The following is a 26,194-nucleotide window of genomic DNA, read 5'->3' as shown; positions in this document are numbered from 1 at the left end:
CACTATGAGCAAGTGTATCTGGACAAAAGCTGTTTACCAAATATTGATTTGATTTAATTAATAGAAGTTAATTTGTAAATAAAATCTATTTATGACATTATTTTTTGAAAGCATCCTCACTATACAGCATTTTTACACAAGTGCCTAAAACGTTTCACTGTATTGCAGGCAGGTTTCTTCAAGCGTCTTGGAAACATTGTATTTGTAGATATTTGTGCTTTGGCTTGCAATTTGTTCATTCATTTTATCAATTCAGTTCAAGGTTGAAATCAAGCTTCCTTGTGTTGTTTGTAAACTCATGCGCAACAAAATTACCCCATTGTAAAAGCACAAATACATAGAGAGAGTGAGCATTCATTTCGAAGAGATAAATGTAATAAAAAAAAGTCCTTCAAATGAAAAAATCCCCTCTATAAGGAGGTGCGTATTTTATGTAATTGATTATATATAATTAATTAATTTCATAAAAGAAATGAACAACCCATGAGAATATGCACTAATTTAAGTCTCAATGGATAATACAGTATTAGTTATTGATTCATTTTGAATTTGGGCATTCAGTAAGCGGTTCAGTAAGTGAGTCAGATTATTTCAGTTTCGGCTCCAAATGATTCAAATGATGTGTTTCTGATTCAGTTCAAAGTGGCTAATAAGAGTCGTTTGGGAATCGCATTGGTTGTGCTGTGTGTTTCTGAGGATTTCAGTGCTTTGTTCTATTCTGTACAGTGGTAGAATTAGTCACAGCGTTTGTGTTCAGACATGAATAATTCCTCAAATCATGTGCATTGGTGAGGAGAAGTGTGCTAAGTGATCAGATGCACCATTTTCAGCCACTGGACCAGAAAACAGAAGAAGATCACAGAGACACAGTATAAGACTTATCATATTATATACACAGAAGTTTCAGGCTTTCTATTTAATGAGTCTCTTGATGGCTTCTAAACATTTTAAGCCCCTAAACAGCTGCATTCTAGTTCAAACAACATTATTAGACCAATAATGAATTTGTGAGGCGTCCGTTTGTGGTATTTTTCCCATTAGAATGCTTTCAATCGCAGGCCGGATTACATGCTGTATTTCATTGCACAAACCTGCCGGGATAGCGGAGCAAAGCTCTTATCATGGGATAAATAAGCAAAGCGTTCTCATTGCGTACGGCAGCTTGTGCTAATTCCCCGAGCGCCGCCGGCTCTCGCTGTGAAGAGCGCTGGATTTCTCAGAAGCGTTCCACTGTGTTTGTATCATTACGGGCACCATTAGCTGTCGTTTAAATCGTCAGCTGTTAGTCTATCAGCAGGTGTAATTGTTCCTCGCCAAGTTGCAGATATGAATACTGCACGGAGGGTTTAATTAGAATGCAAATGTGATTGTGTATCTCATGATAGCCGCTGCCAGCTTTAGATTTTATCCCCAGGATGTAACAACCATACTTACAAGGCCATTATATATTGAAGCAAAAGAACTATATAACACAGCCAGTAATCTAAAAGCCAGACGTCCTCTTTAACGTTATGTGCTCATAAGGAAAATTGAGTGTATTTCATTTTGCATTGTGTGAAAACAGCTATTTGTGTGAATTTTTGGTGCGTGGCCAAATGATAATACCTATAATTTACTCTTTCACATGTTTCGCTTTGAACATGCGGATTAAACAGTCTGGCATTCAGATCTACAATCAATGTGAAAAAGAAAATTAGATCCGTGTGAAATTCTAATTATAATCCTTTCAGATAAACTCAGCAGATACAATTAATCAAAAAGAAGCTATTTAAATTTGTATCCTCGTTACCTTGGACTTTTTCACTCGAGTCGAGAAAAACCAAGCAGGTGGCAGCGTTCCAGATCCATTTGTGTTGTATTAACTTCATCAAAAGCGCTACAATCACGCCTGCTAATGTTTTAAAAGTCGCTTCTACTTTCATTAGACATTTCTGCTGATCCCGTCCCGCTCCAGACTTGCTTTTGTCCCTTGGCACTTGCAGGTGGAAACGCGGTAAATAATAGATGAGATTCTGGCCAGTTCATCAGACAGATGTCTGCTCTTCATCGGAGCGCTGTTTGCTTCGCTGAACTTGCTTCAACTTTCTTAAAGGGCCCCTATTATGGATTTTTAAAAAATGACCTTTCATGTAGAGTGTAACACAGCTCTAAGTGAATGAAAACATCCTGCAAAGTTTTAAATCTGAAAGTGCACCGTATATAAAGTTATTGTCTTTCAAAAGTAAGAGTCGACTCTGAGTCAATTAAATGAATCGTTTTTCAAACGAGTCATAAGCCGTTTCGTTGTGACCTCAAGACGAAACATTAGCATATTGCTCGCGCAGACACCAGGGAAAACTTGAATCCCCTCAAACCTGCAGCTGATTCCTGTGGATACTGGACAGCATCGTGTCGAGAAGACGCTGTGCTCTACAATGTGAAGGTAAAGCCAGTTTTTTTTTTCATTGCCCAAGGACGAGCATGTGAAGAATCAGTGGTTAAAGCTAGTATAAGTAGTATAATCCTAAACTTTTGCAGTGTTCACTTTATTTTACTGACGACTGCTTCTCAAATCTCAGAGTTCAATGCAGGATTCGCAAACCGCTTGCTCTTGAAAGATGGTGTTCAAAATGCTAGTTTTGAGTTTTATATTGTGTAGGTCTCCTGCTAACTCACGTTATCACTGTCTTAAATACTTCTGCTAATCAGTTGTGGACCACTATTACTTATAACTGTGTCTATTAATGCAGACTGTCTGTCATTCTCACTACTTTGAGGAAAGATTAATCATGGAGAAAGATTTGTTTTACCAACGTTTATGTTACATAAGTCATTCACATCAGTCATTCACGCTAGAGCTCGGCTAATGTATACATTGTATTATTGATACAGTTTCCGGTTTGTTGATGTACATGCACTTGTTAATGCTGATGGTGAGGAATTACAGTTGCAACATCTCATAATGTACCTCAAACTGAGTAATGTATCACTGAGAAACACTGAGTCCTGCTCGAGTCATCCTTGCGATGGAGGTTCGGGTTGAATAACAGTTCTTCCAATGTTTCATCATCGGACTCACGCTCGCATTGATTTGGTCAAATCGACGTCATTGTTCGTTGCTGTCTTTAGTTTGAGGTGTATAGGAAGCCTCAGGACAATCAGAGCTGACGTTGTCATGGCAATGGGCGTTTTTGTTTTCGATGCGCTGTACACGGTAAACCAATCACAACAGACTGAGCTGTCTGGCCAATCAGAGCAGAGTAGCTCACGGAAAGGCGGCATTTAGAGAGATTGATTCATTTGACGAGTCGTTTGAGAATCATTGAAAAATGTGTAATGATGTGCAAATGTAAAATATGAGGAAATTAAAGGGTTAGTTCACCCAAAAATGAAAATTCTGTCAGTAATTACTCACCCTCATGTTGTTCCAACCGCATAAGACCTTCGTTCATCTTCGGAACACAAATTAAGATATTTTTGATGAAATCTGAGTGCTGGATCACTTCTCCATAGGCTGCTAAACTTGCTGGCCCAGAAAAGTTATTAAAGAGATCGTTAATATAGTCCAAGTGACTCCAGTGGCTCAATCTTAAGTATATCAAGTGACGAGAATACTTTTTGTGCGCAAAAACAAACAAAAATAACGACTTTATTCCACTTTTCATTTCCTTCTCTCTGGGTCTCGTAGTGTTTTTGCGCTGAGCGTCTGTGTTATACGTCATCACGCATCACACACATGACCAGCGTCGGCCAATAGTGAGCCTACGTGGTGACGTGTAACACAGACGCGCTGCGCAAAAACACTACGTGAACCAACTAGACATCCAGAGAGAAGGAAATGAATAGTGGAATAAAGTCGTTATTTTTGTTTGTTTTTGCACACAAAAAGTATTCTCGTCACTTGATAAATTTAAGATTGAACCACTGTAGTCACTTGGACTATATTAACGATCTCTTTAATAACTTTTCTGGGCCAGCAAGTTTCAGCCACCTAGCAGCCTATGGAGAAGTGATCCAGCACTCAGATTTCATCAAAAATATCTTAATTTGTGTTCCGAAGTTGAACGAAGGTCTTATGCGGTTGGAACAACATGAGGGTGAGTAATTACTGACAGAATTTTCATTTTTGGGTGAACTAACCCTTTAAGCAGTTTTTTTTACCTCTGATGCATGTAAACCTGTTGTAGGAGACTCCAAAACAACATTAGGAAACTTTAAAATCGCATAATAGGGGCACTTTAAATCCTGCTAGCCGGTAATACATTTCTTCCATTTTCCATTCAGTGGTTGTGACGTATGAATCATACATTTACTGCACCACAGGAAATAAACATTTGGGTGAATGTCATTACTGTAATGCAAAATGTTCTCCTAGCCATTTCTGTAATGTCAAATATTAATACATATTCTATCTGAATATATTTATGTTAAAATCTTCAGTGTCTCATGATCCTTCAGAAATCATTCTGATTTGCTGCTCAAGAAATATTTCTTCTTCTTATCAGTGTTGTTGTGCTGCTGCTGCTTAGTATTTTTTGTGGAAACGTTGACATTTTTTTCTTTAAATGGAAAGTTCAGAAGAACAGCATTTAGTTGAAATGGAATCTTTTGCAACATTATAAATGTCTTTACTGTCACCTTTGATCAATTTAATGCATCCTTGCTGAATATTATTTTCTTAAGTAATCCATTTCTTTAAAAAAAACTTACTCTCTCCAAACTTTCCAATCATAGTATATTTTATATATATTTCATATTTCAATGGGATTCTGGAATAAAATGAGATTTTTCCAAATGATGAGTCCCAATCTAAATAGTTTGACGTAGGTCACTGATTAGCTTATGAAAAGCCATTGAAGTCACTATTTAGTCTGTTTCTTACAGATGAAATGTCACTGGTGGTTTCTGGTGTTGGTTCCAGGTGTTATAATATGATGAAAGGGTCATTTAAACGAGTGTCAGACCAGCGGTCGGCTGCCCTCATCAACGACCCCTGATTAACCTTCATCACTTTCTTCATTTAGAGGAACGATTTTGTCCGTTCCGGTCAGAAAAAGTGCAATGAACGTCCGACTTTTGCTTCATTCAACGTGACAGCCGAGCAGAGACGGGGCTTATTCGGAATTAGGCTATTATTCTTTAATGAGGGCCATATAAGAGGCCATTAAGATGGGAATTCAGTGTTAATGGAAACACAATGGGGGGAAAACTGGCGTGGAATTGACAACAGTGGCAATCCCAGGAAAAAGTTGGATTGAATTGGATATGAAGAGTTCAGATGCAAAAGCCTCTAAGTGCCATCTGAAATTTTCTTCTAGAATGATCATTTTTATCAAGCTCGTATATTTAAATTCAATAATTTCACTTAAATGGCAATGAAGATTACCTATTAATTGTCATTTAAGTGAAATTACTGAACTTAAATATATGAGCTTGATAAAAATGATCATTCTAGAAGAAAATTTCAGATGGCATTTAGAGGCTTTTGCATCTGAACTCTTCATATACTCTCTGATGCATTCTGTGTTTAGGGGTTTCATTTAAAAATAGATAGTTTCTATGCGTATATCTGTGTTATTTTACTATCATTAATACACTATTATAATTTTTGTTTATATTTTAAATCAGATTTTATTTTTTATATTTTCTGTTTTCATTTTAATTTTAGTATAAAAATAATTTTGTGGTTTTGTCATTTTTTTAATATGGCTGCTTTTTAATTAAGTTTTAGGTTTTAGTTTTAGTTGTAATTAGTGTAGTAATTCAACTTTAATTAGAAGAAAATTAGAATGGTTGTCAGTTTTTTTTTTTATATTTTATTTCAGTTGTATTAGAAGTAATAAAAATGTTTTTATGGCTTAATTTTAGTTCATTATAATAACCCTTGTATAAATTCTTAAAAATGTTAAATTATGAATTTAATAAAAAAAATAAAAAAATCTCTTTAATTGTGTGTGTATATATATATATATAATTTACATATTATATTATATATTAATATATTATGTATTATATGCAAATAAATAAATATTTATACTTACATGCTCACAGCAGTGTGACTGTGTATCTGTTAGCAGTAGTAAGAACATACTTGCTCTGTAGCAGCAGCAGTTATTTTATCTTTATATTATATCTATTTGTCTTCATCTGAATGATCTGAATGCAATTAAATATTTTTTAGACATTTCAGTTCATTCCCACCTTCCCATTTTCTTTCTGGAAATCAGCTTGCTTCATTAAAATGAAATAGAATGTGAGTGTCATTTCAGGTTGAACCTCCAAGATAACTTAAACACACAAAACCTCTCTTTGTATTTTTCCGAGATGTGCAAGCATTTTTCCAGCTAAGCCTGATTCCTGAATGCTCTTCTCCGCCAGCGCTGAGACAACAGGAGCTCAGGGCTTTAGAAACCTTTTAGAGAAACACTCTGCAATCGATCATACATACTGCTGTCCCTTTCCCATAATATTAAAGGACAAAGCTACTTTCTGGATGCTGGTTTGAATTCTAAACACACGCTTTGTGTCAGTATAGACATTCTTCCGGCTGTCCGTCCCTCCGTTTGGCTCTCAGTAATGAGCCGAGGTCAAGCATCGGCACTTCTCATTTCAGTGGCCATGTCAATGTCTTCTGACACACGTATTCAGCTCTGCCCTAAATACTAAAATAGGCTAGTTATGCTACTCTGAGGCTAACTGGCTGTTATATAAACTCTAAACTCAGGTTTTGTTTCGTTTTGTTTTAGTGAACACGGTGAGCATGACAATATCACCCATGATTCAACAGGACGCCACTACAAGTCTAACCAAACCTCGATCTGCCAGTTTGTTTGTATATCTTACCAGTAAGATCACCATCATTTCTCAGATGTTTCTCCTGAGAAAAAGGCTCTTCTCTAGAGTTTCAGAAGAGAGTTCAACAATGATACAATTAAAGAGATCTCATGAACATGAATGTTCTCTCATGACCCGGTTTATCGGGTTATGAGAGAATATTCATGTTCATGGGATCTCTTTAATTGTGTGTGTATGTATATGTATGTATGTATACACACACACACACATATACATATATATATATATATATATACACACACACACACACACATATACATACATATATATATATATATATATATATATATACATGAGGAAAATAAGTATTTGAACACCCTGCTATTTTGCAAGTTCTCCCACTTAGAAATCATGGAGGGGTCTGAAATTGTCATCGTAGGTGCATGTCCACTGTGAGAGACATAATCTAAAAAAAATAATCCAGAAATCACAATGTATGATTTTTTAACTATTTATTTGTATGATACAGCTGCAAATAAGTTGAACACCTGAGAAAATCAATGTTAATATTTGGTACAGTAGCCTTTGTTTGCAATTACAGAGGTCAAACGTTTCCTGTAGTTTTTCACCAGGTTTGCACACACTGCAGGAGGGATTTTGGCCCACTCCTCCACACAGATCTTCTCTAGATCAGTCAGGTTTCTGGGCTGTTGCTGAGAAACACGGAGTTTGAGCTCCCTCCAAAGATTCTCTATTGGGTTTAGGTCTGGAGACTGGCTAGGCCACCCCAGAACCTTGATATGCTTCTTACAGAGCCACTCCTTGGTTATCCTGGCTGTGTGCTTCGGGTCATTGTCATGTTGGAAGACCCAGCCTCGACCCATCTTCAGTGCTCTAACTGAGGGAAGGAGGTTGTTCCCCAAAATCTCGCAATACATGGCCCCGGTCATCCTCTCCTTAATACAGTGCAGTCGCCCTGTCCCATGTGCAGAAAAACACCCCCAAAGCATGATGCTACCACCCCCATGCTTCACAGTAGGGATGGTGTTCTTGGGATGGTACTCATCATTCTTCTTCCTCCAAACACGTTTAGTGGAATTATGACCAAAAAGTTCTATTTTGGTCTCATCTGACCACATGACTTTCTCCCATGACTCCTCTGGATCATCCAAATGGTCATTGGCAAACTTAAGACGGGCCTTGACATGTGCTGGTTTAAGCAGGGGAACCTTCCGTGCCATGCATGATTTCAAACCATGACGTCTTAGTGTATTACCAACAGTAACCTTGGAAACGGTGGTCCCAGCTCTTTTCAGGTCATTGACCAGCTCCTCCCGTGTAGTTCTGGGCTGATTTCTCACCTTTCTTAGGATCATTGAGACCCCACGAGGTGAGATCTTGCATGGAGCCCCAGTCCGAGGGAGATTGACAGTCATGTTTAGCTTCTTCCATTTTCTAATGATTGCTCCAACAGTGGACCTTTTTTCACCAAGCTGCTTGGAAATTTCCCCGTAGCCCTTTCCAGCCTTGTGGAGGTGTACAATTTTGTCTCTAGTGTCTTTGGACAGCTCTTTGGTCTTGGCCATGTTAGTAGTTGGATTCTTACTGATTGTATAGGGTGGACAGGTGTCTTTATGCAGCTAACGACCTCAAACAGGTGCATCTAATTTAGGATAATAAATGGAGTGGAGGTGGACATTTTAAAGGCAGACTAACAGGTCTTTGAGGGTCAGAATTCTAGCTGATAGACAGGTGTTCAAATACTTATTTGCAGCTGTATCATACAAATAAATAGTTAAAAAAATCATATATTGTGATTTCTGGATTTTTTTTTTTTTTTAGATTATGTCTCTCACAGTGGACATGCACCTACGATGACAATTTCAGACCCCTCCATGATTTTCAAGTGGGAGAACTTGCAAAATAGCAGGGTGTTCAAATACTTATTTTCCTCACTGTATATATACACACACACACATATACATACATATATATATATTCACACACACACACACACACACACACACACACACACACACATATATATATATATATATATATACACACACACACACACACACACACACACACACACATATATATATATATATATATATATATATATATATAGTATATACAGTGGTGTGAAAAAGTGTTTGCCCCCTTGGTAAATATGATCAAATATGGCTGTAAAAAATAAATCTGCATTTTTAATCCTTTATTTAAAAAATGTGCAAAAATCTAACCTTTCATTGAAGTAAAATAATTGAAAGTGGGGGGAAAATCACATTATGAAATAAATGTTTTTCTCCAAAACACGTTGGGAACAATTGTTTGCCCCCTTTTATTAAATACTTTTTGCAACCTCTTTTTTCCAAGATAACAGCTCTGAGTTTTCTCCTATAATGCCTGATGAGTTTGGAGAACACCTGACAAGAGATCAGAGACCATTCCTCCATACAGAATCTCTCCATCCTGTTCTCCGTTATAAGATTTCTAGCACAGGCTGTCAGGTTTAGATTTTTTATCTGTTGGTATTTGATCGAATCCGTGATGCCATGTATCTGAACAAGATGTCCAGGACCTCTGGCAGAAAATTAGGCCCACAGCATTAAAGATACAGCAGAGTATTTCATTTTACACATGGGGCACTTTTTTATCCCTGTGTGCACCAAACCCATCTTAAGTGTTTGCTGGCAAAAAAGCTAATGTTTTTGTTTCACCTGACCATAGAACCCATCCCGTTTAAAGTTCCAGTAGTGTCAGTTATTTTTCAAATGTTCTGTGGTCAGATGAAACAAAAACATTAGCTTTTTTTGCACATTTTTTAAATAAAATATCAAAAGGATTATAAATGCAGATTTATTTTTTACAGCCATATTTGATCATATTTACCAAGGGGGCAAACACTTTTTCACACCACTGTGTGTGTATATATGTATATATATATATATATGTGTGTGTGTGTGTGTGTGTGTGTGTGTGTGTGTGTGTGTGTGTGTGTGTGTGTGTGTGTGTGTGTGTGTATATATATATATATATATATATAAATAGTATGCCTATTATTTAATAATTATTTTGTAATTAATTATCTTGTGTGTATTTTATGTTTATGAGTATCATAAAAATATCAGAGTATCAGTAACACTTTACAATAAGGTTCATTAGTTAACATTATTAAGGTATTAACTAACATGAACTAACAATGAGCAATACATTTGTTACAGTATTTATTACAGTATATAAAATACAGCTGTTCATTGGTTGTTCATGTCAGTTCACAGTGCATTAAATAATGTTAACAAATACAACCTTTGATTTTACAAATGTATTAGTAAATGTTGAAATTAATATTAACCAAGATTAATAATTGCTTTAGAAGTATTGTTAATTCTTAGTTAACTAAGGTAGTTAACTAATGTTAAATAATGAACCTTTTTGTAAAGTGTTACCATGTCTATATTTATTTCTTCTGAGGAATTAGAGGAGTAACATCTGAGACTGTGTTTAAGACTCCATCAACCCTTCTGAGCTATGAAAGAACAACATGTGAACATTAAAATGGTTCTCTGGGTATAAACATTGTCTTTTCTGGTCCAGTGGCGGTCTAGAATATCTCCATCTTTAGTTTGTCTGTCCTGATTATGAGCGAGACACACTGGGCGGCTCAGTTTGGGTTCACTGAGCTCCACCTGTCTGATGGCTCGATCCATCTGGCATCCATCTTTGGCCACATTCAGCATTTTCTCTTGCTCTGCTGCCAATGTCCCGAGCAGGTGTTGTTCTCACAGCGCGGTGTCCCACCGTTAGGTAATTTTATCATGATTTATGACAGACAGGTACCATTTATGATGCCGTCTTATCTGATTTACCCTGTGCCGCTGAGGTGGAGGGACGCGGGATCTGCAGAGACGCCGCACGGCACTATGGGTGGCCTCACCAATGCAGATAATAAAAGAGGGATTTGACTGAGATTTTCAGGCTTATTTGTGTCAGTATTTATGTGTCCGCTGACTCTTTTTCTGATGGGCTCAGAATATTAATGTTGTTAGCAGCGTAAGGGGTTTCACAGTCAAAGACCCAGATCCAGATGTGATGCATGAAGACCCGGAGTCAGAATTATAATAAATTAAAGAAAAGATTTGCTGAAGATAGTTTGCAGTTTCATCAGGCAGAAGTCAGCTTCAAGACTCACATGGAGTTCGTAGGCCGTCCTGCTTTCAGTTACAAAGATCACAGCAATTATACCCCCCACCAAGGTCTAAGGTACGTCCTTGCTTCAGGTTGAATGATTCTCATTGGCTTAGAAATAGATTGACATGGTAATTTTCCACACATATACAGATAGACTGAAGCATATCTCCATCGATTAGGCAGCTGACACTCGGACCCTGAAGTTAGGCACGGCGTGACCTTCCAGGTCGCAGATCTGGTTTGCTGGGCGAACAAGTCAGTCTATCTCCCATAATGCCAGTGGTTCCTTAACCTGCAACCAAAAAGACTAACACACACACCGACACACAGCTTCCTCAAGGTTAGATCAGGCTCTAACTATAAACAGGAGAGTATTCCCAAAACATCAAGATAATGCGTTCTTTCTCTCAAGGAGAGGACACTTCGGTCTAACTGGAAAATAAGGCTTTAACTGAGAAATGGTCCCTTAAACTATAGACTTCAATGACCCCTGTGACTTATAGTCTTATAAATCTCACAAGCCTAGAGAAGTCATTCAACTCATGTGACATTTAGAGGAAAAATATTGATGAATACCTTGATTATAATCACTTATTAGATATACATTGAAGCAGCAGTTTATTCCAAAATCCACATCATTCAGCAGTAACCGCCTGTTAGACAGTCCGCGGGCACAAAGGTTTTTAACTGCAAACCCTACTGTACAAAAAAAAATATATATATTATTTTCGAAATTGTAAAAAAAAAATATAATTTGTGTAATTTACTAGCTATTTCTGAGTGAAAATGGATTCCGTTCAATGGAATTTTCAATTTTTAGTTACTTTAATTTTCAATTAAAGTAAACAAAAACTGTCATTTTAAACTTCTCTGAGCACAAAAGGCGATATTTTGAAGTCTGAGCCTGTTGACTTTTCTATACAATGAAAATATATACAGTAAGGACACCAAAATATTGTCTGAAGGGACTTTTATTCTACTTGTATGCTGCTTTTTGTCATTTTTGGAGATTGACTGCCTTCATTCTCATGGGCTTTCATTGTATGCGTCAAAATTCTGCTAAATATCTACATTTGTCTTCCATGGAAGAGAGAAAGTTCTATAGGAAACAATGATGATAACATTTTCATTTTGTGCAAATTATTGTATGTGAAGGCTTAGGTGGGATATTGACAGGGTCAAAGAGAATTTCACAAATGAAAAGATCAAGATTATAAACTAATCTAATCAACTGGTTGTTAGACTATGTAGTAATTTGGACATGTGATATTCCATAGGAATTATTATTTTTGTAAAATATCCCTGTATGCACCAATGGTCAAAGAGAGAGAGAAAACTAACGTTTTGCTGCGTTGTTGAATCAGCCATAACGTCTCTAGCCTGTTTGTTGTTCGAGTGACAAGTTATCACAGCCTTCAAGCAGGTTTTTAACAGGATTATTTCAGTGGAACGGCTTTATCCTCATTAAGATGTGTTGATAAAACATGAAGGAAAGATGAGGGGAAAGGTTTTATACCATATTATATATATTTTTTATATATATAAAATGTGTATATATATTCAAATGATTCATCCAATCTTTGTGTGTTATTTATTAGAGTTTTACATTGCACACTAGCCTATCAACATGCTAACATCAAACTACTTGTGAATCTGTGCACTTCACATGAGTGTCTATATATAGAGCGTTTCAAATCAGGCACTTATAAGGGTTTTAATTTAAATTTGCATGCTTCCTTAGAAGGCATCTGTTGTTTTCTCCCAATAAACCCCTGCATCGTTTATGAACAGCATGTGATGTAATGTATGCCCTAATGCAGTGCATGCCATGTGAAGCCCTCAGCTCATCCAGCTCTTCATCTGTCTCGTGTCCGGCAGGTGCTGGAGGCTGGTCTCCACTGGACTCCAATAAGTATCAGTGGCTGGAGATCAAGCTGGAGCAGCGGACGGAGATCACAGCCATGGCCACCCAGGGCCGATACGGGAGCTCAGATTGGGTCACACGCTACCTCCTCATGTTCAGTGACACGGGCCACAACTGGAGACCGTACCGACAGGAGGATAGTATCAGGGTAAGAGTTTAATTCCTCTGTGCCGTGCAGCTTCACCTGAGATGAGGAGAAACATGCCCAGACAAGATAAACACGTACACGCCAATAGATTTAGAGAGTGCAGGGCTTGATGCTTTTATAAATTTGGACAGTTTAGGAGCACATAAAGAACTTTAAAATAAAGCAATAAAAATGCATCAAATAATTTATTTTCCTTAATAAAGGGATACGATGAGACATTTACAAGCAAAATTATTTCATTTATTTGAATACAAAAGCACTAGCCTGGTTAAAACCAGACCATTCTCAGTAGTAACTGAGTTATGGTCTGGCAAAGCTTCATTAATAACTCATTTCCAAAGGGGCGTCACCAACGGACGTCGCTCAAATGCCTCTGGGTGATCAGAGCGATCGGCATCGTGTAAAGCCATATGCTGCGTCCCAATTCGCCTAAGTTACACTACGCCATAAAAGTATGTACTCTTTTTGTGAAGAAAAGGTATTTACTTTTGAATGTGTAGCAAAAAAGTAGGCAAGCTTTGGGACATACTATTTCGTCATCTTTATCGGACGGATCTGTCGCGTGCATCCTGTCACTTAAACTGCCCTGTCAATCATTGTGTCACAGTTAAAATCCTCTATTAAATCTAATTTAATTTCCTACCATTTCGGAGAGAAATGTAGTAGCACGTTCATCTGCCAGTGGGTCTTTCATGGAGACTGTCCTCATGTGTTTGCAATTTGAATATAATAATGCATTTAAAAGTTGCTTTTGGATAGACCTAAAACCAATCAGAACGATCGTCATCGTGTAAAGCCCGCCTCAACGTTTCTGATTGGTGCCGCGATTTCGACGGATTAGAAATGGGCTTGAATGAGCTCTTTGCCAGACTACTTGCATAGCAAATCTAAATTTGCCGGAAGTTGTCTGGGTTTTCCCAGGCTACAAAAGCACACTCTAGGATTTTAAATGTATATATGCTTCAAACTGTATTTATTTAATAATTACAGAATTATTTATATTCTAAACATTGAATCAAATTGTCATATAGTTTATTTTTAATTAACTGAAATACCAATAATAACCAGAGGAAAATATGTTCTGCATAAATGCTGGATTTTTAAATGTAAACAAGCATGAAATACACCAGGACTCTAATTTTGAAATGTCTTCCTGCTGCTTATTCAAATTATGAATGTTTACTTTATGGTGTTTGTATCGTAATAAGTTTTAGATGGTTGTAAGTGTGAAGTATTTATCTTCCTCACTGTATATGAGGAAGATAAGTAATGCACTCTTACAACCATCTAAACCCTATTACAATACAAACACCATAACTATGAAAGTAAACATTCATAACTTGAATAAGCAGCAGGAAGACATTTCAAAATTAAAGTCCTGGTGTATTTCATGCTTGTTTACATTTAAAAATCCTGCATTCACGCAGAACATATTTTCTTCTGGTTTCTATTGGTATTTCAGTTAAAAAAAGTAAACATTCATAATTCATCAACAGTAGATCATGTTCAAATATGTCAAGGATTAGCATTAGCAGTGTCACATGATCCTTTATAAATCATGCTAATATGCTGATTTGATGCTCTAGTAACATTTCTGATTATTATCAATGTTGAAAACAGTTGCAAACTGTATTTTTTGAAAACCAGGACATTTTCCTTTCCAAGATTCTTTGATGAATAGAAAGTTCAAAAGAACAACGTTTATTTGAAATAGCATAATAAATGCATTTACTTGTGATCAATTTAATGCACCCTTGCTGAAAAAACTGATCTGACCCCAAACCTTTGAACGGTAGTCTTATACATGATTATATAATTTGCATATTATTATTTACATCTAGTTATTGTCTTTCACTGCAATCTGCGACCCATCAGACCGGCCTGTATGTGCTTCATTAAATATAGAGCCATTTTACTCAAGATACTGTCGTATATGTTTCTTCTTTTTCTTCTTTTCACTAACATTTAGATAATTGAGTAAAATGCCAATAATAAATAGATCTAACTAGGTTAGCCGATTACTTTAAAAGTCCATGGATATTGGCGTTACTTCGTACAGTCGTTTACACTTTCTCCAACAAGCGGATGGGATGAGACGGATGCTTTTGTTCACGTGTCGTTCGGTATAAAGCCTGTTGAGAACAGCAACAGAGAACCGTTAGTCACGAATCTGTCTGTCGTCAGAAGCACTTAGAGTTTAAGACGTGAGCTTCTTTTCCCTCTTCTGAGAGCGAGAACTTGTCTCCTCTACCAGTGGAGGATTTGCACCTTGACTCTTGATATATTTCACAGGCCACTTTAGAGCAAATGAGATGCGCCGCCTCAGCAGGAAACAGAGCAATTTGTTGAGCTTAACGCTCCACTCCACCAGACGGCTGATCCCTTCAAACGCACTGAGAACGCTACTCAGCTCCCAATTACTCTGAGCTAAGAAAGACCAAATTGCACACATCTCTGACAGATATAAGGACAAGATGAACATTCCTCCCTGCAAAATAATCCACAATAACTCTACTTTGCCTCTTAAAATGGCTAGCAGGACCTTGGCTGGAAAATACCCTGATTATATAAACCGACTGAGGTGATGTGTGGGTGTTAGCTGGTTTAAGCTGGTCTATATATAATCATTTTATATGTTAATAATTATATATTTAATATTTATAGTTTATTTAAATGTATTAGTTATTTTATTTATATATTTAATATACATCAAATATTATAGAATGAAAAAAAATATATATACATACATATATACATATACACACACACACACACACACACACACACACACATACATGTTTTCATTTAGTTTTGTTTAATATGCATTTTAAAAAGTTCATTTATTTTTAATGTAATTTAATTATTTTCATTTCATATTAAATCAATTGTATACAAAATAGCCCCACATCATCACATAGCCTTCACCATACCTAGAGATTGGCATGGAGTACTTTCCATAAGATCATCTCTCAATGCAAATCACACTAGCTATTAGGCTAACTGAAATAAAACCATGCCAATCTCTAGGTGTGGTGAAGGCTGTGTGATGATGTGCAGCTATTTTAATTCCAAAGGCCAAGGGAACTTTATCAGGATGCATAGTAAGTAACTGGCCTTTAAAAATAAAAATCTGCCTGCCTCTATGGGAATTTAACATAGGGGTGTCCAAACTTATGCACCCTGTATTTTAAGGAAGAACATTTATTTATTTACGATACATTATTCATTCACAAAGAAAATTGGTGTCCTTAAAGGTTGGATTTTTCCTAATTTTTTTAATTAAGGCATTAAGTTCAATTTCCAAAAGATGATTTTTTATTCCTCTTTTTAGTCAACTTTAGCATGGGTGTCTAAACTTATGCATAGCACTGTATATACATTTGTTTATTTTTATTTATTTATATATTTTGAATATACAGCTTAAAATGTAAGTTATTTTTTATTTAACTGTTTTTTTTTTTTTTTTTTTTATTATAGAAAAAAATCTAATAAATGTGTGTGTGTTCCAGGTAAACCCTACATTGAGGACAAAATGTCTCCACAAAGATGGCAATATCCAAAGTCCTTGTCCTTGTGGAGACATTGTTTGTTCCCCGTGAGGAAAACAGCTTATAAATCAGACTAAATTAGGTTTTTTGTTGTTGTTGTTGTTGTTGTTGTTGTTGTTGTTGTTGTTGTTGTTTGTGAAAATGCAGAAAGTTTTCTGTGATTGGTACAGTAGGTTTGGGGATAGAATACATAGTTTGTACAGTATAAAAATCATTATGTCTATGAAAAGTCCCCATAAACATGAAAACACAACATGTGTGTGTGTGTGCACGCACATTTGTTCACATTCTGTGTAATAATGCATCTAATGTAAACACTACCTAAGAAACTCATAAGCCTATTAGTGGAGCACTGAGTTGACTGGTCATAGATCAGCGTAACCAGCCTATCTTAGTTGTGAGATCAGCATTTTTGATCAGGTTATTATTAGTGTGGACGTTACTGGACAGAAGTGCTTGTATTGATTTCCTTTAACACAGAGCCCGAGTGGATGAATCTGCTCATTGACCCATGGCGATGTTGAATCGCTCCGGTCGCCACAGGGTCTCGCCTCGTGCTAAGTAGAACTTAAGTTATAGACTCGTCTCGTCGTATGTGAACCCACCTTTCGGGATCAACATTCTGCATCTTTATGATCCAATGGGAAACCATATAAGATGCAAGACCGCATTAGTGCATCATGTCAATGTCAAACCACAAATACCATGAAAGGTCACGAAACGCTGTTGTTCTTTTTCATTTGAGGCTTTTTCTGGGAACTCCAACGCCGACAGTGTGGTGATGTACAAACTACAGCATCCCGTCATTGCTCAGTATCTCCGAATACTGCCTCTGGACTGGAACCCCAACGGGAGGGTGGGATTGAGACTGGAAGCGTACGGATGCCAATACAGTACGTATTTCATATTTACATTTCAGAAATGACATGAATTTTTTATTTATAATTTATTCATTCATTCATTTAATGATTTCAAATATTTCATGTTATGAAAAGTTTATTTATTTAACACTGAAGTATTATTTAAAAATCTTTCATGTTATAAAATGTCTAAATGTCTCAGATTACTGTTTTTAATCAAGTTTAAACTTTGTTAATTTTATTTATCATTTAAATATGGTTTATAGTATCACATGTTATTTAAGATTTAAATATGATTTAAAATCGTTCATATTATGAAATGTCAAAACATTTATTTATTTATCATTTATATATATATATATATATATATGAATATATAGTTAAGTGTAATTTATTCCTGTGATCAAAGCTGAATTTTCAGCATCATTACTCCAGTCTTCAGAGTCACATGATCCTTCAGAAATCATTCTAATATGATGATTTGATGCTCAAGAAACATTTATGATTATTATCAGTGTTGAAAACAGTTTTTTACATTTTTATTTCATGATGTTATGATGAATAGAAAGTTGAAAAGAACAACATTTATCTGAAATCTAAAGCTTTTGTAACATTAAACACAACCGTTCAAAAGTTTGGGGTCAGTAAGAATTTTATAATTCTTATATAATAATAATAATTTAATTTATAATAATATAATAATTATAATATATATATATATATATATATATATATATATATATATATATATATATATATATATATATATATATATATATTATAATTATAATAAATATAATAATTTTATTTTAATTTTATTTTTGGGGGAAAGAAATAAAATAAATCAATACTTTTATTCATCAAGGATGAGACTGATCAAAAGTTACAGTAAAGACATTTATAATGTTAGAAAATATTCTATTTTAAATAAATGCTGTTCTTTTGAACTTTCTATTCATCAAAGAATTTTGAAAAACAACTGTTTTCAACATTGAAAATAATAATGAATGTTTTTTAGCATAAAATAGGCATATTAAAATGATTTCTGAAGGATCATGTGACTCTGAAGACTGGAGTAATGATTCAGCTTTGATCTGAGGAATAAATTACATTTTAAAATATATTAAAATAGAAAACAGTTATTTTAAATTGTCATAATATTTCACAATAATACTGTTTTATTTTTATTGTTTTTTTATCAAATAAATGCAGCCTTGGTGAGCAGAAGAGACTTCTTTTAAAAACATAAAAAAATCGTACAGGTCTTGTGACCAGTAGTGTATATAAATAATATATATATATTTATATATATATATTTATGTTTAATAATTCATAATCAAGCGAACTATAGTAGTTTTTCACACAGCGGATGATGTCAGTCTTAAGCAACACTTGTTACGAGCTCATGCTGTCATGTGTTATGGCCTAAGAGCAGGCGAGTGTGTCCTGTGCTCTCTCTATCAGTGTGCTGATATATGATTGGTCTCTCAGAGGTCCTGTGTGGCAGCTTTTGTCCTGTGGCTCTTTTTGAATGAGGTGTATTGTCCCTGAAATGCAGAGCCTTAGCGTTTCTGCCATTCAACACAGAGCCCGTCAACACACACACACACACACAATGTTTATTTGCCTCAAGTGCATTAACACAGCATTTGGATTGTTTCTATGTTCATAAATATAGCAGACCATTAGGGATTGAGTGTTTTTTCCCCCATCCATCCGTACAGATGTATAATTTATTGAACAGATCCTGCAGGTTCTGCCCAGTGTCAGCCGGTTGCATCATCTCTGAGGATCTCAGGTTAAACTCTCTCTGCTCCACTTATAGCAGTGAAGGTGCTGAGCTGTCCCTGAATACATTACCAGTGCCAATAGGCCTGCTCAAACACGCCTCTAATTATAATGCACAAAGCTGAATTCTTTGTTGACTCAAACACACAGATCAATGCTTTGAAAGCGTCACAGAGTCCCAGTGTTTCACTCTTCAGGAGCGACTCATTAAACTGAAACACCAGGAACTAATTAAACATCTGAACATCACACACACTATATTTATTTATTGTTCATTATTATTTATTTGCTCATTGTAGTTTATGTATTATAGTTCATTTTTAATTTCTTTATATATTATAGTTCATTATTTACTTCAGTTTATTTATTTAGACAGTTCATTATTTATTTGATTATTATAGTTTGTTTGTTTATTTATTTATGCATTATAGTTTATTTTTATTTCTTTATTATAGTTTATCTTGTTCAGTTTATTTATACATAGTTCATTATTTAATTGATTATTGTAGTTTATTTCTTTATGTATAGTTCATTATAATTTATTTGCTTATTGTAGTTTATTTACCATAGTTCATTTGAATTTGTGTATTTGTTGTAGTTCATTATTTGTATCAGTTATTTTATTTTACATTATTATTAGGGCTGTCAAACGATTAATCGCGATTAATCGCATCCAAAATAAAAGTTTGTGTTTACATAATATATGTGTGTGTATGGAGTATAATTATTTTCTATATATAAATACACACACATGCATATATATTTAAGAAAAATGTTATTTATATATAAAATATTTATATATAATATAAATTATATATAATATAAATATATATACACAGTATATACATGCAAATATTTCTTAAATATATACATGCATGTGTGTGTATTTATATATAGAAAATAATTATACACAGTACACACACATATATTATGTAAAAACAAACTTTTATTTTGGATGCGATTAATCGCGATTAATCGTTTGACAGCCCTAATTATTATTTATTTTTAGTTCATTAATATTTACTTGAGTAATATTGTTTACATTATTTGTTTACTTAGTTTTGATGATTGTTCATTTATTTCATTACAATTAATTTACTGAATTAAGTTCAAATGTTGTGAAATTAGGTGTCATGAATCAGTCATTTCTACTGAGCAGTGGATCTCTTGTCTCTGATCTTTGAGTTATTTTCTACCATCACAGTGTATTTGCTCCTGGTGTGTTTCCAGGCTCTGACGTGGCCGGTTTTGATGGCAGTGGTCACTTGCTCTTCAGGCCGGATCCCAGCGCCAGTCCTGCGGACAAAGACGTGTTATCCATGAACTTCAAAACCCTGCAGAACTCCGGGATGCTGGTTCATATGGAAGGCCACAGCGGACACACACTCACTTTGGAGTTATTCAAAGGGAAACTCTTACTACTGCTTAGAAAAGGTACTAACATGCATGTACCATATTCATATGCCTTCTATTGGTTATATTATTTGGTAATACTTTATTTTACAGTGTCCTTGTTATGTTACATGTACTTACCATAGTAATAACAACATAATTACATGCAACTAACCCTAAACCAAATCCTAATCCTACCCTAACCCTATAGTAAGTACATGTAGTTGCTTAAAATGACTCAGTATTTAAATATAATTACGCTGTAACAATGACACCTTAAAATAAAGTGTAACCCTTAATTTTAAGGTGAGGTAGTTACATTGTACTTACTATATAGTTACAGGTAATGTTTGGTTTAGGGTTAGTTACTTGTAATTATGCATAATTAACTGTTATTACTATAGTAAGTACATGTAGTAACGTGTTACTACGTCACCTTAAAATAAAGTGTTACCCATCTTTTTTATTAAAAGGGACCTGTTTTCCCCATATTCCAGCATTTTTCCCATATTCTCCATTGTTGCAGCTCCTCTCTTCCCAATCTGTTAGTAACGCTCTGTTTAGTTCCTGTCTCTATGAAGCTCCTCCTTCTGAAAAGCGCACTGCTCTGATTGGTCGGCTGGATCAGTGTGTTGTGATTGGTCAAGCACTTTGAGTGTGTTTGTGAAATGTCCCGCCCCTTACCATAACCACCAGTTTAACACACTACTAACTAACTCAACCAGGCCCCGCCCCTTTATTCTGCATATGAATTAATTAAATGAGTAATATTGTGACGTATTTGTTCCCGGAAGAAACTCAAGACTACAATGAAGCCGTTTCAGGGAGTTCAGTAACAGTCACACTGATATAGAGAAGAACTCTCGCTGGAGGGACTTTGTGCTTATATATATGTATATATAAAACCTGGACATGTTATTCCAAGACGCTTTAAAGAACATCATGAAATTACCATGGTACATCTGCAACATATGACAATACCATGGTACTATTCAGTAATTTAAATTTATTGTTAGTTAAATTTTCCAGCAGATTAATTATTATCTCTCTTACTAATGAATCAGGTTTGCTGGTACATTCAGAAGGCTTGTTCTTCATAAGGTGTAAGACTGTAAAGAAAAGCCTTCAGGTGTCGTTCAGAGACTGCCAGTATGGCACTGATTCACAGATTCCCATGAGCCATCTGTGATCGCAGCGTTCGGGTGTCACTGCCAACGCCAGTGACACTCTCCTCACACACACTGCTGAACTTACAACTGCAATGGCACAACGTGCTTTCTGAACACATCAGGGAATAATCTTACTTCCAGACCCGTTTTCTGTGAGCTCACATCATTTCAGACTTATTTTAGACATGCGATGAGATGTCATTTACAGCCCGACACAGACCTGCGGGTTTACATGGCTGTCATTCAAGACCGGAGCTCTTATTTTAACACTTTACAATAACCTTAGTTACTAACAACGAACAATAGTTCGACAGCATTTATTAATCTTGGTTAATGTTAATCTCAATGCATATTTTAAGATCAAAAATTGCATCTGTTAACATTAGTTAATGTACTGTGAACATGAACAAAACTAACATTAACAAATGTTAATAAATGCTTTAAGAATATATTGGTCATTGTTAATTTGTTAATGCGTTAATGTTAAAAAAGAGAGCTTTTTTTGTAATTAACACGGGATATGTGTGTTTTCACTTTCCAGAATTGACTTTTCATAGCTTGTGAGTCTCACTTCCTCACTTGAGTATCAACTTTGTCTTAGATGTTTCTCCTAATATGCCTTTTGATACATAAAAATGGTAACACTTTACAATAAGGTACCATTTTTGAACATTAGTTAATTACTTGAACTAAGAATTAAAAATAATCTAAAGGATTTATTAATCTTAGTTAATATTAATTTCAACATTATTACAATCACCAGTTGTATATGTTCATATTATTTAAAGGTACAATATGTAAGAATTTTGTTTCAAAATATCCAAAAAACCACGTTATATATTTCTTTCAATTGTGTACTTTCATTATCCTAAATGAATTTCTCAAGAATTTGTAAATTCAGAGAAATTCACAATTTTAAAAAGTGTACCTGTTATCCCTGGTTTCCGCTCGTACTGCCATAGTTACCATGGCGACAGACGTGGACAACTGCGTTGCGTCTAGTCGCTGTTGTCGTTTCGATCAAACATTATGGACCATGGCAAGCAGACTTTGGGACAAAAGGAGAACTAAAACAAGGATCAATATCAAAGTCTCCCCATGTAATCTCAATACTGTCTCAGAGGAGAAACATTTGAGATAAAGGAGATTTCTTTATCCAATGTTCCTTACTGTTTTTTTTTTTATTGGTCTGTAGTTGTAAAATTCACATGCTGCATGTCTGTATAAATTTGACAATTACTCTTTTGTGTTCGATTTATGTTTGACTTTGGCATTTGGAAATGTGATGATTACAGCACTGGAGGATTCAGCGAGCTTGTGCAGTTTCGTCATATCTCAGCTTTACAGTGTACCGGTTGTACTTTATAAAGTCTCTTAGAGCTCAGTTGGGTCAGACCGGAGGAGTTTGAACGCCTCGCATCTGTAAATCTCAGCACAACCCGCTACTGTCAGGCTTTTCCATCGTGAGGTAACTGAAGTCTAACTGCTGCTCTCTCTGCTTTCAACATAATTTCAAGCAAATTGAAGATGCCTGCCGTCATTTATTAGTGGTGTTTCTGAAAGTGCTAAAGTGGTCGCTCGGCCTCTCTCGGATAATGGCTCGACTCTGTTTGTCAGAAATACGAATGGCACTTTGCTGTTGTCTGTCGTCCAGTGATGGCCGAGCCTTTCTCGTGTTTAGATGAGATTTACTGTGCCAAGAGGACATTGCGTTCACCCTGGATTGTTTTATAAGACATTAAAACGTTGACTTTTAGGAGCCAACGTTGCATATCAATCACTTCAGGCTGGAAATACCTGCATGTGTTAAGTTTGGAGGCTAGAAACTTAATAATGAATAATAGATGACTAGACTGTGCAAATTTTATAAGGTTAACTCAATATTTGGATCGTCCTGCTCAGTGTTGGTTAATTCAATCTTATTCGCAGTTTCTTTGTAATTGTTTGTGAAATTTTCTGACAGAATTTTTTTACCCAGCTTTTTTCAAGTATGTTTTAGCATAAATCCCTATGTTTGAATTAGAGAAATGTTGTTGTCTGTGTTTAAAGTGGTCGTTTGATACAAATAAAAAATATATATTTAGACGTTTGATTCTTATAGGCCTTTTTAGTGGATGTTTTGTTACTGCTGCACCTTAAGATTAAATATTTTTCTTTAATTCATTTTTTCTTTGGTTTCATATTTTCTTTACTCAGGAGACGCATGAAACATCATGTAATCTCATTGCAAAGGTGAAACAGATTGTTCTACACTGTATTTTCTCCTCTATGATTGTACATCTTACATGCTTCATGTCTGTATATGAGTTTGACACAGTGCAGGTCCTTTCTATACTTTTTCATTTTGATTTCCAACACTTATGAAAACACAATGCCGCGTTCTGTTCCTTTCTTTTAATCCTTTCCTTGCATTGTCGCCCTTCCTAGTAACATCCAAATCAGTCAAGTCTACTCGTACTATACAGTCCCGGCAGGAGAACACGGACATGAGAACAGCAAAACATGGACATGTAGGCTAAAGTCTGCTTTGGGCTTCGGGTGTGTGTTGAACCGGACAAATACACACAAAAATAGGGCTGCACGATATTGAAGAAAAATGCGATATTTGATAACTCATTAAATAATGTGATATTCGATATGCGATGCGATAATGCTTAAAGTGTGTAAAATACATTTAAATTATCTTTAAAATATATTCAAAATTATATAACCTACATATGTTTCACATTTTTTTGTGACAAGAAAACATCCCTACAGCTTCTGAAAGTGAACATCAGTGTTTTACTGTAGTATAAGAAGTGTTATTTTAACATCAGTGTAAACCACGGGGTTTAGGGGTTCAGGTTATCCTACATTAGGTTCATTTAACAACAGAAACTGAATAATCAAATGTAAAAATAAAACACTGATTAGTTTTCACTGTATGAATTAAATACTGATTCTTATTAAAGCTATAAAAGTTATTCAGCCAAGAGCAGTGAGTGATTTTCTCTTCGTCTTTTGTTCATGACTCAGTTATTGCAAGCTGTTGCGAAATGCATATCGCGATATACACATTTGCGATATTTCGATAATTTCAATATATTGTGCAGCTCTACACAAAAATAGGTCAGAATGTCCATCTTGGGGAGATTTCACTTAAATGCATTAATTTATGTCTTAAGTGAACATAAACAGTCGGGAAACGAATCGAATGTTTGTCAGTTTATTAGATCTGTCTTAAAGTGACAGCAGCCTAATAAACCTGAAATTGAGAGAATCATTCACTGCTCTTCACTGAATAACTTTAGTAAGAATCAATGTATAATACATTAATACTGTGAAGAATATGCAGTTTAATTTTTACATTTGATTATTCAATTTCTGTATTGTAGGCTATTATTTTTAGTAGGCTAAATTATTTCATTTGTATATTTTTTCTATTGTATTCGTCCTATTGTTTGTAATGTTCTTTTTACCGTATTATTGTTTCAACTCACTGTTGTTTGTTGACAGTGAAACATTTTGGGATTTTTATGCACACACTGACAGGGGCTCCTTAATAGTTTGCTTAGGGCGCCCAGACGTCTAGGACCGGCACTAGTTTGACCATTAAACGTACTTATTCGATTTGCCATTTACGTTTGACTTTGGCATTTGTAAATGTGAAGATTACAGCACTGGAGGAAGCAGTGATCACATCTCAGCAGGGAGTGTGCCTTTTAGTGTGCAAAGTTGAAATTTATATATAGTCTGTTGACTAGATTAGCTAAAGTTTGCAGCATTATGTATTTGAAAGATTTTCAGAGGGTTGTTTGAGAAGTGTAGTGGATTAATTTAATCTTCATTGTCCTTGAAATATTCTGACGTCCCAATCTAAAGCCTAAATAAATATCCAGCACCAATGGACTGAAATGTAGCGTATCGGAAGACAAACTGTGCCAAAGATCTGATAATCAGAAAGAGTCAGAGGGTTTTTTATGTGATGTTGGTGTTTTTTTTTTCTGATGCAGAGACAGATGTTCGTCGCTGGCAAACACTCGCTGCTGTCTGTGCCGAATAATACATCTGCAAACATGCTGTGACATCAAGACTTATGCCCCATATCCCAAACTATTTCATTTTGCTGGTGGTTTGCATTCATCAAAATGTCTGTTTATGTTGTGCTCCAGTGCTTCATGTTTTGCCCCAAACTTTGTTAGGATTTATATATACAATGTTCTGACGCAAGGGTGTAACTTTGGTTTGAGAAGTGGGGGGAGGGGACACAAAATGGTGGACAATCTTTTCGATTTGAATCCCATTGCCTGCATTTACATACATTTAGGGACTATAATGATACAAAATCCAGGAGATAATTAAGTTGATTATAATGATAAATTCTGCCAAAAAGAATAGTTGGCTACTAAACTACTACA

The 26,194-nt window shown here is 35.4% G+C and overlaps 1 protein-coding gene across 2 annotated transcripts in view; it reads left to right on the top strand.

Moving 5' to 3' along the window:
- The window catches only part of cntnap3 (contactin associated protein family member 3), a 133,721-nt gene that overhangs the window by 35,960 nt on the left and 71,567 nt on the right, over window positions 1-26,194 (top strand). For both annotated transcript variants that reach the window (XM_079861207.1, XM_079861208.1), the window contains exons 3-5: window positions 12,847-13,040; window positions 17,334-17,481; window positions 20,467-20,670. In XM_079861207.1, coding sequence (XP_079717333.1) covers window positions 12,847-13,040; window positions 17,334-17,481; window positions 20,467-20,670 — 546 coding nt within the window. The remainder of the gene's footprint in view (window positions 1-12,846; window positions 13,041-17,333; window positions 17,482-20,466; window positions 20,671-26,194) is intronic.

This window comes from Squalius cephalus (assembly GCF_949319135.1).
Source record: "Squalius cephalus genome assembly, chromosome: 24".
NCBI lineage: Eukaryota > Metazoa > Chordata > Actinopteri > Cypriniformes > Leuciscidae > Squalius > Squalius cephalus.
The sequence above is the reverse complement of the archived record's forward strand: the minus strand, read 5'-3'. Positions and strand labels throughout refer to the sequence as shown.